Here is a 12,324-nt window from a genome sequence, read left to right as displayed (position 1 = left end):
CATGGACATACTGTTTTCTTTACAAAAACAAAAATTCGTTACTGATGTACAATTAAAAATCACTTGAATGTAAATGTTCTTAAACTAGATTCTGTTAAGGATTCCAAAGTTTCTTTACTTTCTTGATTATATTAAAAGCATATTAAAATTATTTGTTTCCTAGTGTTATGATGTTTACAACTGGGTGTAATTCAACTATAAAAAGGTCAGCATGTGCATGCAGGAGACATTGCCTCTAACAAGACAGTTGTGTAAATTAATTTTCCCTTCTAAATAAAGGCACTTAGCTAGAGAGTTGTTTTAATGAGAATGTTTGCAATATAGACTATTGCATTTTTTCCAGAATATATTGTAAGTGATTTGTGCAGTCTTTAAAATCACCACTTATCTAAGCAGACCAAACAAAGGTTGGTTTGGTATTCAAGATGTTCTCTACCCCTGTACTTCCTTTGCTGTAGCCTGTGGACTTGTGGCAGTCTGAAGTGTCAAGCTAAATGCTCTGCAGGTGATCTATGGAACAATATTGATGAAGTTTTGCAATCCCTAATAAGCCTTAAGGTTAATAGTGTTTCACTGGCTGAAAAAAAAATAGATGAGAATCCCTATTCCCTTAAGAAAAGGAACGTGTTCAAGTTAGATGTTTTGCAGAAATACCTAGCCTTTAATTCAATTGAAATATAATGACATCATTTTTTTTAGCTATTAAGAACACAGACGCACTATGGTTCTCATTCAGGAGAAGACTTAATTGCAATTGGGATTAGGATTCACTTGAAAACTCAACTGCTTTCAGTGAAGACTTAAAGAAACTCTACTCAGAAGCACAAGTTATCTTCACAATCTTCCCAGCTTCTCAATCAGAGTTTCACACCAGAGTTGTGCTAAAATATGACGTTGAGGTTGTAATTATGTTGAAAGTAAGTAATCATTCAGAACTAGATGATCTTTATGGTCCCCTCCAACTCAAATCATTCAGTGTAGAAGCAGTTTTTAACATTGTATTGGCTGGTCATGGTTTGAATTGACCTCAGCATTACTACTCCTGATTCTGCAATTTTGGATGAGCAGCAAAACTTCAGCAGGTAGCTAGGAAAATGATGCCCTCAGAGGTGAAAGCCAGCATAAGAAGACCTTTTCCTCCTCTTGTCCACTTGTTTTTGCCCTGCAGTTCACTGTGTCAACAAACTGGCACAGCTATTTGTGAACTGAGGATACAGTTACATATGACCTCTGGTCAGAACTAATGTGGGGCCTGCCACAAAACACTTTTTATATTGTATTGTATTAAATTAAGTTATTTGTTTTGAGTTTTTCCCACAAGTGCCTTGCACCACGTGGCTGAGAGCTCCCATTGCAGCAGGCAGTGTGTGAGCAGCCTGTGGCTGATGGCCAGGGCAGGGAGCAGGGTGGCCACCTTCAGCCACACCAAACCACTGCCTGGAGCAGCCCAGACTGAGAGTGCCTCCATTTGACACTTCATTCCTTTGGATTTTATTAGTTTTTTGCTTGTTTGTTGGTGGGATTTTGATTCTGGGAATTGTTTTAAATAGGATCAGTTTTCTCATCAGTAACCCATGCAGAATGGGCTGAATGGCTGGGACTACCCTTGCACCCCAAGGGGCACTGTGCATGTGGGCATGGGGGTGGCTTGAGCCCTGAGCTGTCCATGGGAGGCAGCAGCTGAGGCTGAGGGTGATGAGGAAGTTGGGTTGGAGACATCAAGGAAACGGGAGAGATTTCAGGTGGGTGGTGACGGGAGGTGTTTGGCCCTGCCAGAGCAATGGGAACAACCAGAGAGGGCAAAGGCAAAGCAGAGAGGAGGTCTGGGCTGCTGGGGAGGGACTGTTGGCATGGCCAAGCCTGCCAAGGTGCCACAGGGCAGAGAGAGCTGGGGCACTGCCCTGGTCCTGCAGAGCCTTCTCAGACCTGTGGGGTCCTGAGAAATGGCAGATGGGAAGCAGTGTCAGTGGATTTTCTTGTGCAAATACATCGGGAAATTCTGCATTTCTAACCATTAAGAATCAACCCCTTACAGAATCATTACTGTCCTGTAAGAATGATAAAATGCTCCAATTTGTTAGATGGGCAACTGCAGGGGTAGCATATTTTACAAACATCAATGAGAATTTATTTCACATCATTAGCCAGAAAATAGAGCTGCAAATAAAATTTATCAGAAGTGCTATTTACACACAAGGATTGACATTATCCAGCATGTGGTTCCCCAGCTGGTGGTAATTAACATCATCACTGGCAGCAGTGAAGAGTGTTATGAGAAGGTTTTTCACTTGGGATTGTGTCCTGTTGGTACAGTAATGCCGTTTCAGTGGTGTCACTTCATACTCCAAACCCAATTTACGTTGCATCATTTTTGCTGCTGCTTGGCTCCTTTGCACATTTAGCCTCAAATATCTTCTGAAGCCTTCGACACATATTTTCATTTATTTCATCAGCGTTTTAAATATTGATTTAATTCAATTCCTTAAAGAATTGTTAACGGTTTGCTGGCTCCTGATCTTCCTTGAGACTGGAGTTCAGGTTTATCAGATATTAGTTTCTGTATGTTTACTGTGATCTTGGATCCTCGATGCAATTTTTTTTTCACTTTTACATTTTGTAGATGTAACAGCATCTAGAAAATGTCCAATGTACAACTGGTTGCACAATCCTATTGAATGTTGCAAGCACTAACTAGAAACAGTGTAAAATACACCATTTAAATAAAATACTATGGAAATATTTTATGTAGGAACTAGATTTACAGAAAAACACAAGACGCCAAAATATTTCTCGGCAAAAACTGGTCAGAACTTATCTTCTAGGTTGCCTGCATTCCAATTCCATCTCAGTAGTCCTTTTGGCTGGGTGGTTTTGAAGTTATTTGTTCAGTTATGATGATGATTTTTATTACCTTTTTTGATGCCTCATGATTCTTCATAATCCTGCTATGAAGAAGGATTTCCATTCTGTGAAGTGGGAAAATCTGATCCTGACTTAAGGCAGGAAATCTTACACAAAAACACTTAGGTGGAGGCCAAACTGCATGTGTATCACGTGTGTTTCTTCAGTGGTTACCTTGGAGGAGTACTTTTAGCTATGTGGATTTTTTTGATATCCTGGCTGTGCCTAAGTCAAAATTGTGCTTTTGTGAAGGATCAAAAACTTGCAGTAAGACTGAATGTAAGACATTGTTATGTAAGTAAACACTGAGGAATTATACACTATAGGGAAATATTCATTTGGGGTTTTTCTATTCTAGACCTATTAGTGACTAATTAATTAGATCATTTATAGAGCTACTCTTTTTTATTTTTTCCAAAGGATTATATCAATTATTTTTCAATCAAAGAAGGAGAAAACACCCCTTATTCTTAATTCTTTAACTATGTTTTTATATGTGGATCAAGTCAGCTGGCTAGGAGCTGAAATAATCACCTCCTTAGAGGCAGAAAGTTACAGAGAATGATTTTCCACATATTGTTGCTATTTATAATGGAGTAGTCCAAAATCTGGATATTGGAGCTTTGCAGAAGGAATAAATTATTTGGATATGAAATCTCATCTTTAGCTGAGCAATAAGGCACTAGAAATTTGCAAAGCAGAGTGCTCCACTGTCGTGAACGTTGGTACCCTTGCAGTCTGCTGAGCTGATGAAATAGGAGTGTTGGAGGAACTGACAGGAGCTGCTACCATTTCCTTTCCACTCCAAACCCTGCCAAACCTTGCTTCCTTCCTCATGCCAGAGAAACAGGCAGAAATAAGAGTCTTCTTGTAAATCCACTGTACTTAACTTCCTTGTGAGTGATAACATTGTTCTATTGACTCTCTTTGTGGATTTCATAAGTATTTTTTCATCTAAATTGCAAAGGACTATTTTTACCTTTGTGAAAACCCTTAAGGCATGTGTTGCATTTGATCTTCATTAGAATCTGTTTCATTATACTCTTGTTAAATTCTGTACAAGAGCCTTGTTGAATAAAAAAAGAAGCTGGAATAAACAGCTATTGTGTTTCTTTATCCAAAATTGATTTTAATGGCTTTCCTATTTCTTTCTTTATGAAAGTGTTCATTTGAAGTTTATATTGAAGGAAGGCTCTGAGGAGACCTAATCAATGTCTATACAAATATCTGAGGGGAGGGTATAAAATGGGCAGAGCCAAGGTGGTTGTAGTGGTGCCCAATGACACTGGGCACAAACTGAAACACAAGAGGTTCTCTCTGAATATCAGGAAGAACTTTTTTACTGTGAAGGTGACAGGGCACCCAGAGAGGCTGTGGAGTCTGCATCCCTGGTGATGTTTAGAAGCTGTCTGGACGTGGCCCTGGACACCCTGCTCAAGGCTGATGCTGTTGGAGCAGAAGAGTTGAGACAGGTGAGCTCCCTTCCAACCTCAGCCATGCTGCAGCTCTGGAATTCTGTGATATACAACATACTGTTCTCAGGCATAACTGTGACACAACCCTAGACAACTATTAATAGGAGTACACTGATCATTTTACTAGCAGTACCATGCAGAGTCAGTCTGCTTATGAACGCAGGTTCAAGAAAACTTTGGCACCTTGTATGGAGACTTAGTAGTTCTAACTATACTGGACATTCACAGCAGAATTTTGGAGGTATTTTACAAAGTACTCTGCTGAGTCCTGCAGAGCCTTGTACTGTAACTAAGAAAAATGGGACATGATTTACACAAAATAAAAAAGCTAATGCAATCAAAACATTTCCTCTGTCTAGATTCTACCTGTACTTGCTGCCTTTGTGTTGTTAAAATGGCTAAAATAATTGTAGTGCTAACACTGCTTATCTAGGACTGTATTCTCACAAGAAGATAATCATTCACATAATTATATGGAATTTATGAACCTAAACTATCATGTATTGTTAGAGTATAATAACATGGTACATATATTATTGAATTTATATATTTAGAAAAGCCCCTTCTACAGTGGCTCTCAGTTTAATAAAATTAATAGCTGCTTTTAAATCTCAGTAAGGCATTTTCCTTTTCTACCTTGCCAGAATTTTTATAGTTGAAGACTGCCATCTGCTGTTTTTACATTTCAGTTTTCATGAAATATTTTCAAATTGTTTAGCAAATTTTAGTGTAAGAACTGCAATTCCTCCTTAAACTAACCTCATTTTCAAAATCACAAAAACAATTAGTACCTGCTTCAGTTTCTTCTTGCTTTGTCTCAAATGATAAATGCTTGGGAAACTCGTTTGTTACTCAAGTTTCCCAGTTTTCACACTGATTAATTAAGATGTATTTTAATGTTATATTATTGTCTAAAGATTGGCATAGAAGCCTTTCTAGCCCTAAAATTACATTAGAAGACCTGAGCTAAAGGGTTACTCAAACAATTTTTATAGCAATTGAGATATGCACCATGTGTTATTTTAAAATGCTTTTAAAATGGTCTAAAGATACTTATTTTTATTTTTACTTTTTAATTAGGCGGCAACACTTTCAAGAATGGAAATGTCTTCAGAGGAGGCAAAAATGTGGGCAGCTAAGAGAAAGTTGTGGAGGGCAGCATGTAAAAGAAGTTACAAATGCTCCAGAGGATATTTGGGTTATAATTAATTTTTATCAGTCAAGATAATTACATTCTTGTTTAAGATGTTGAATACCTCGATACAGAGAATTGAACTGATAATTAAAAAGCAATACGAAGAAAAATTAAATACAAGAGACTAATGAAATAGCCATTTTCAGAGCCAATGGCATCACAGAGCATCTGACCTTGATTTGTTAATTTACTTTGTGTGAGTTAATCACTTCACTTTTGTTCAATTACATGAAAGATTTATTTTCCCTGTGTATGCTTATCACCATGTATGTTACCTCACTGAGATCTCTGAATTTCACTAGGAAAGTCATGTCTACATGTTTTAGGGGAAGTTTGTTTGCAGATTCTTTTCTCAGTGGGAGTGCTAGAACAGGTTTATTCTACTTTTATTTCCCCTTTGACTCAAACAAATCAAAAGCCCATCAGGAAAAGTCTCAGTTATGCAAACCAAGGAAAGCCAGGGGACTTGTTAGTTTATCAGTTTCACAGTAAATTCTCGAAGAGTAGCAGAAGTTGTGACAGGATCCAGCAGAAATGTCAAAGGACTCCCATGATTAGTGCCATATATGTTAGCAAGTCTCTTAGATGTTTTGGAAAGCACTGAGAATTAGTATGGAATGTTTAATAATTTTTTAGACTCAGACCAGATTTCTCTTTTCCTTCATTTTAAGCCTATTAGCGAGGAGCTTCTTTGGTTCTTCTCCATTGTCAGGAATTGAGTACTATTTCCAGGAGCAATAGGAATAGGTCAATCAAATTAATTTCTTCAAAAGCAAGTCTCTTAGATGTTTTGGAAAGCACTGAGAATTAGTATGGAATGTTTAATAATTTTTTAGACTCAGACCAGATTTCTCTTTTCCTTCATTTTAAGCCTATTAGCGAGGAGCTTCTTTGGTTCTTCTCCATTGTCAGGAATTGAGTACTATTTCCAGGAGCAATAGGAATAGGTCAATCAAATTAATTTCTTCAAATTACAGCAAATGTACAGATTTAAATAGCAGCCTTTCTTGATTTTCATTGGCTTTGTATAATGGAGAAGCAATTCTGTAATTTACTATTGCATAAATATGAGTCTGTGACAAAACTCACAAATCCCTAGGAATAAATATGAGTATCCCTGAAGTCTCTCATGGCTAATAATGAAACGGCCTTACCTGCTTTGGCCTTCAGGGTCCATTGGCTGCTTTAACTTCAGCCAGGTACAACCAAGATCCTGATTGCTAAAAGGTTAATGGGCTGGAGGGGAAACGAGAAAAGCTCTGTTGCTTTGGGGGTTTGCTGTGTCTGGTTTTTTTGTTGGCTTGGGTTTGTTTTGTTTTGTTTTCTTCTGAGATTTATATTGTGATTTTATTGCAAATTGTAGCTATGAAAGTAATGAGCAGGTCTATGGAGATAATAAGAGTATGCAAAGGTTTCCCTGGCATTACTTAGATTTTCCTAAAGAAATGAAGACATAATTAAATGTTAAGCTGGAAGCTAGTCTAAATAATAAAGTAAAATGTATGTTAAAGATTCAAAAGTCTTGTTTAAACTCTACAATAAATGGACAAAATGAGAATTAAAATCCCAGTGAGGAACGAAACTGAGGCACAGTGCTTGAAGTGTCTGGTAACCTTACTGACCTATTTCATAGACTGTGCCTCCTATGTATTTTCACTTGGACAGGTCTTTAAATCACAATGATCTTAGAAGCAGCTAAATAAAACTTATGGTGCCATTCTTATAACAAATTAAAGTAGAAGCAGACTATAGGAAAAGGTACATTTATTCTCCAAAGGCTTTAATAATTTTATTTTACAAATCATTTACACCAGAAGTGCCATCAATACTTTCTTATTCTTTTCTAATATCCCAATGTGTTTACTGGTCAAATGAACACCTCAACCTGCTGGCTAGAAATTTTCCAGAAGACAAATTTCTCAAAGCCATTGTAAACAGCTGCATTCAGAATTGCCATGACAGATTTTTACCCACAATACCTGTATGTAAACTGGTGCAATAAAAGGCAGGTTCATTGGAGTAACTGAATGTGAGGGAATATACCTTCAAGTGGAAAGTATGAGAAATACTTTTATATAATTCACATTATGGACAATTTTATGATATTTGTAATCATTAGATCTAAAGGCTACAGCTTAAATGCTGAAAAGGTTTTTTATTATCTTTGTAGTGACAAGAAGTCCATAAAAAGCAAAAAAAATTATGTATGTAATTCTGTGGTAATAATATTGCCTAAACACAGGTATTTTGCAATTTCACGGTTGGATGTTTTACTGAGATAAAGTGGTGTTGACTCTTTTTTGCTGCTGTTGAGATGTATCTTGGTCTTTATTAAAAGTCAATTCCTTTTTCTCTTGAGTGAGAATTTATTGCAATTATCAGACTAAAGTGTAACTTCTTTTTACAGAGCTCAAACGGAAGCTCCAGCAGTTGGGGTAACAGAAACCAACTTAGAAGAAAACATCCAAAAGGACATTATGAATATGATGCCACTGACAGTGCAAAGTTCTTCTGCTCATGAAGACAAGAATACAAGAACCAGTGATGTGATGAAACCATGTATTGCTGAAATGATGGGGCTTGGACAAGAGGCCCAAGCCAGAGTTGGCTTATAAATGAATCTTGTACTTCTTGTGATCAATGTGCTTTGTGTTAGCTAACCAAACCACTGAAAGTACCTACATAGTAACATAGATGCAGCTGTTTTAATGCTGAAGCAGATGACTAAACAACTGATAACCTTTGCACAGGCTATATATATATCTGTCTGCAAAGTATTTCCAAGGCCATGCCACCATCTGCAAGATATCTTAGGAAACTCCATCACCCATGTCCTGGGCTCTGGCCAAGCCCCAGCCTCGGTCGGTCAGAGGGGAGTACCACCAGGTGTTATCCACATGAAATGACAAAAAACCTACAAGTTATTTCTAGTTTGTTGATTTGGCCTATAAAATCTGGACCCTCTTGCAGTGACCTTGGACACCTCACCTACGAGTGGACACACTGTGTAGGACTTCCCAATTGCCAGGAAAGGCTCTCCAAATTCTTGCTTCAACCAGGGGCTCCCCAGGGACTGCAGGTCTGGATGATGATAAAGTATTAGGGCAATTGGTGATGTCATTATTATGGTGCATTACCTTGCTTATTGCGTTTGCTGTTTGTGCTGCTTGAATTAGAGCTCGGTAACCTAACTGTATAAATAATTGCATTGTTCATTTTTCTATTATCTAAAACTCCAATAGTAAAATAAGCTTATTCTTTTCATTGCTGTCTGTGTCATTTCTGTTGCCTGCTGTTGAACAACATTTCTGTTGTTCTGGCAGAACAATTGCTTAAGAAAATTTTAATGCAGATCACCTGGTCTGACCCAAGTTAGCACAAACATAGTTTTTTACTCTTTTGGCAAGCCTGAAACTATTAAAAACAGAAAAAAAACCCAAAGAAAAAGCTTTTGTTTTGCTCGTGTATTTTTGGTTTTGACTTGCAGAAGAAAACTGATGTAGCAAATGAAAGCCATACTTACTTTTAGATTTGTATAGATATCTGTCATTGACACGGAGAGTCTGGATTCTCTGTTTCATACAAGCTCTGCTTGAATGGAATGGGAAGAGTGTTACCTGGTGGACTCTAATCCATACTTTCCTCTTCCTTTTATCCAGTATGGGAGCAAGATACTCCTTTAATTCTCAGTGAAATCAAATGGAACTTTGTTCTGTGAAGTACCCATGGAAAAGGTGACCAAAAGACAGTGATGTGCATAGGGATATAATAATCAGGATTTGGGCTTGAACAGTTCTGTTTGTCTGATAGGAGTTCAAGAATAATCTTCCCACTATTTTCTAACACTGAGAGTTGGATCAGTTCTTCCTTCCTAAGAAAAATAAGTCTATCTTTTAACAAAATAGTTTCCTTACCAGTGTAGATAAGCAAGACTAGATGAGCAAAGAGGCCATGCTCCTGATTCAGCATTTTTATTTATAAGTAGTGACTCAAACTGTATAGTATTGTTATTTTTCCAGTGCCTCATCATACAAAAAAACAATCCCAATGTGCTTATGAAGATTTAGTTATATACATTTGACATGGTTTGTAGCATCAGGGTGCAGAAAGACAAATGAGACAGAAAGAGTTCACTTAGCACATGGCACACAGATACATAAGAAAACAAGAAAATTAATAGGTAATTTTTTGTTTTCACCCAGTCAGATAGAGCTGTGATATCGGTAGATATCTACCGGCAGATACCACTTCTGGGAACTTTTATTTTGCAGATTGAAAGAGCTAACTAGTAGATGCATTTCAGAGATAATGGCTTATCTGCTGTTATCTGCCACTTCAAACTAGAAAGTCAGCTAGTAGTTTTAAATGTAAATAGGTCACCAGAGACTTTGGGTATGATTGCACAGTCACCTCAAGTATCAGTGTTGACTGCTGGGAAAGGAGGACTACCATCCTCCTCCTGTAAGCAGTGAGCCTCCCTCCCACTACAGTGGCTGGTGCAAGGGACATGAGCACAACTCAGAGCAATACACAGGTGCCAGTGTTGTCGAGTCGGTAGCAAAACACGACAGGAAAGAGCCAAACCTCCCCTCTGGTGACCCTGACTTCATCCATGCCATCGTGATTGCAGCCATCAGATGTGACAAAGCATCTGAGGGAATCTGCAGGTTTAAAGCAAAAGGTTCTGGTTCTGGGTCAGTTACACTCTCTTTAAGAAAAGGCTCTAGGAGTGGATGCTGGCCAACCTCTCCTTACAAGGATTATGTGGATACTGAAAGGCTTTCAAACCAACATCCACTGATTTTAGTGTTCTGGAGTGATGTGAAACTTAGTTTCAAAATCAGCTTCCTGAAACAGATCCTCTTTTGAATAGGCCAGTGAGGATCAAAAAGGAACACTGAGCAGATGGTTGTTCTGTGGCTCTGAAGTATTTCACATACAAGATGGCATTGACAGTTCGGTGGGAAACGTAGCTATAGTTAATGGAAGTGCACTGGAAATTTCTGCATTTCTAGCCCAATCCAGTCCTATCATTCAATAGTTCACTGAAGACCTGCTGCTCGTAATTCAGCACTGTTTGAAAGTTATGTTGGCTCTCACATAACCCTTGTGAGTGAAACAAAATTATCGTTACACACCAGAGCAAACTCACATTGATGACAAGAGCAGAATAGCAGTATTTCTAGGAGGAGAATAGTTTCACAAACCACCACACTATCTCTAAGCTGTCCCATTCCTTTGGGATCCTTTTAAATAAGGAGAGAAGTAGCATTACAAAATGGCCTTGCCTAGGCCATGACTTTTGGCAGAAAATGCAAATGTGTGTCATCTCCACTGCTGTGTTGCCTGTTTTGACCTTGTCAGAGTAATTTGCTACTGCAACACTGCAGTAGGTAGGTGTTACACTCCCATACGTGCAAAGTGTGAGGAGAGACAGTACAGCACTTCTACGTTTTCTCCAGAATTACCACTGGGTGCTAGAGATCCTTTGGGAAATTGGATAGATACAGCTTGCTGCTATTTTTAGCCTCCTGGTTTCTTTGCTATATTTAGTTCTGGTAATTATGTATTTGTGTTGAAAATATTCTTGCATTTTCTGCTTGATGTACCCTATTACCTCTATTACATTTCATCATAGGTGCATTATCCTCTGTATGACTAATGATACTACTAGTTTTGGTTTTATCACATTTTCCTTAATTCAAAGCTAGAAATGGAATATTATGAATCATTCACAAAACTAAGTGTTTTTACCAACGCTTTTTAGAACTCTTCCAGTGGAAAAACTGAGCTCATGGTTAGCTCTTTAGCAGCATTACTGCTAAAGAGGCTTCTGCCCGTACAATACCTTTGCATAAGACTGGTCACAAGGTGAACCAAAAAGGGAAACTGATCTGACTGGAAAGTATCCCATAGAGAAAAATCCATGGGATTTTGCAGGTAAGTTCCTTACTTCAACCATAGATGCACAAGAGGAGAGGCTGAGGGAGCTGGGGTTGTTCAGCCTGGAGAAGAGGAGGCTCAGGGGAGACCTTATCACCCTCTACAACTCCCTGACAGGAGGTTGGAGTCAGGTGGGGGTTGGCCTCTTCTCCCAGGCAACCAGCAGCAGGACAAGAGGGCACAGACTCAAGCTCTGCCAGGGGAGGTTTAGGTTGGATATTAGGAAGAGATTTTTTACAGAGAGAGTGATCAGGCATTGGAATGTGTTGCCCGGGGAGGTGGTGGATTCACCATCCCTGGAGGTTTTCAAGATGAGACTGGATGTGGCACTTAGTGCCATGGTCTAGTGACCACGGTAGAGCTGGACTTGATGATCTTTGAGTTCTCCTCTAACCCGGTTGATTCTATGATTTATAATTATGCTTTTATATCTATTGCTATTCAGGTGATCAACTGAAAAATAAAATCCTTGTAACTGAGAAAGAAGACTGCCATTATTTACATAACATTACCACTGAGCAGTGTTTAATTTTACAAAAGACAGCTTGCTGCCATATTCTGCTGCATGCACAGCAGGTGTATGTTAGTGGAATTGCTGGGCATTTATGAAATGCCATTAAAAGCCTTGCTACACAGACAAAAGGGCTGAGCTGGTCACGTCTGTTCTGCGAAGTTTTACCAGTGTATTCACACCGATAGCAGAACCTCCCGACCGCAGCCGGGCTGGGTTCTCTGAACTCCTAAACAACTCGGGCGGCACAGCTGGTCCCGGAGAGCACCCCTGGGCACGCGTGGGGCCGCGGGCCGCGT

The 12,324-nt window shown here is 38.8% G+C and overlaps 1 protein-coding gene across 1 annotated transcript; it reads left to right on the top strand.

The window, feature by feature from the left end:
* The first annotated feature begins 4,146 nt into the window (after nt 1-4,146).
* LOC103801018 (phosducin-like protein 2) lies at nt 4,147-8,186 on the top strand. The gene is given in 6 exon segments (XM_009073414.1): nt 4,147-4,292; nt 5,457-5,600; nt 7,419-7,440; nt 7,442-7,559; nt 7,562-7,627; nt 7,981-8,186. Coding segments are annotated over 6 exon segments (702 nt in total).
* Nucleotides 8,187-12,324: the final 4,138 nt, after the last annotated feature.

This window comes from Acanthisitta chloris, unplaced genomic scaffold, assembly GCF_000695815.1.
Source record: "Acanthisitta chloris isolate BGI_N310 unplaced genomic scaffold, ASM69581v1 scaffold4914, whole genome shotgun sequence".
In the NCBI taxonomy this organism is placed as follows: domain Eukaryota; kingdom Metazoa; phylum Chordata; class Aves; order Passeriformes; family Acanthisittidae; genus Acanthisitta; species Acanthisitta chloris.
This window is presented reverse-complemented; position numbering and strand designations above follow the sequence as displayed.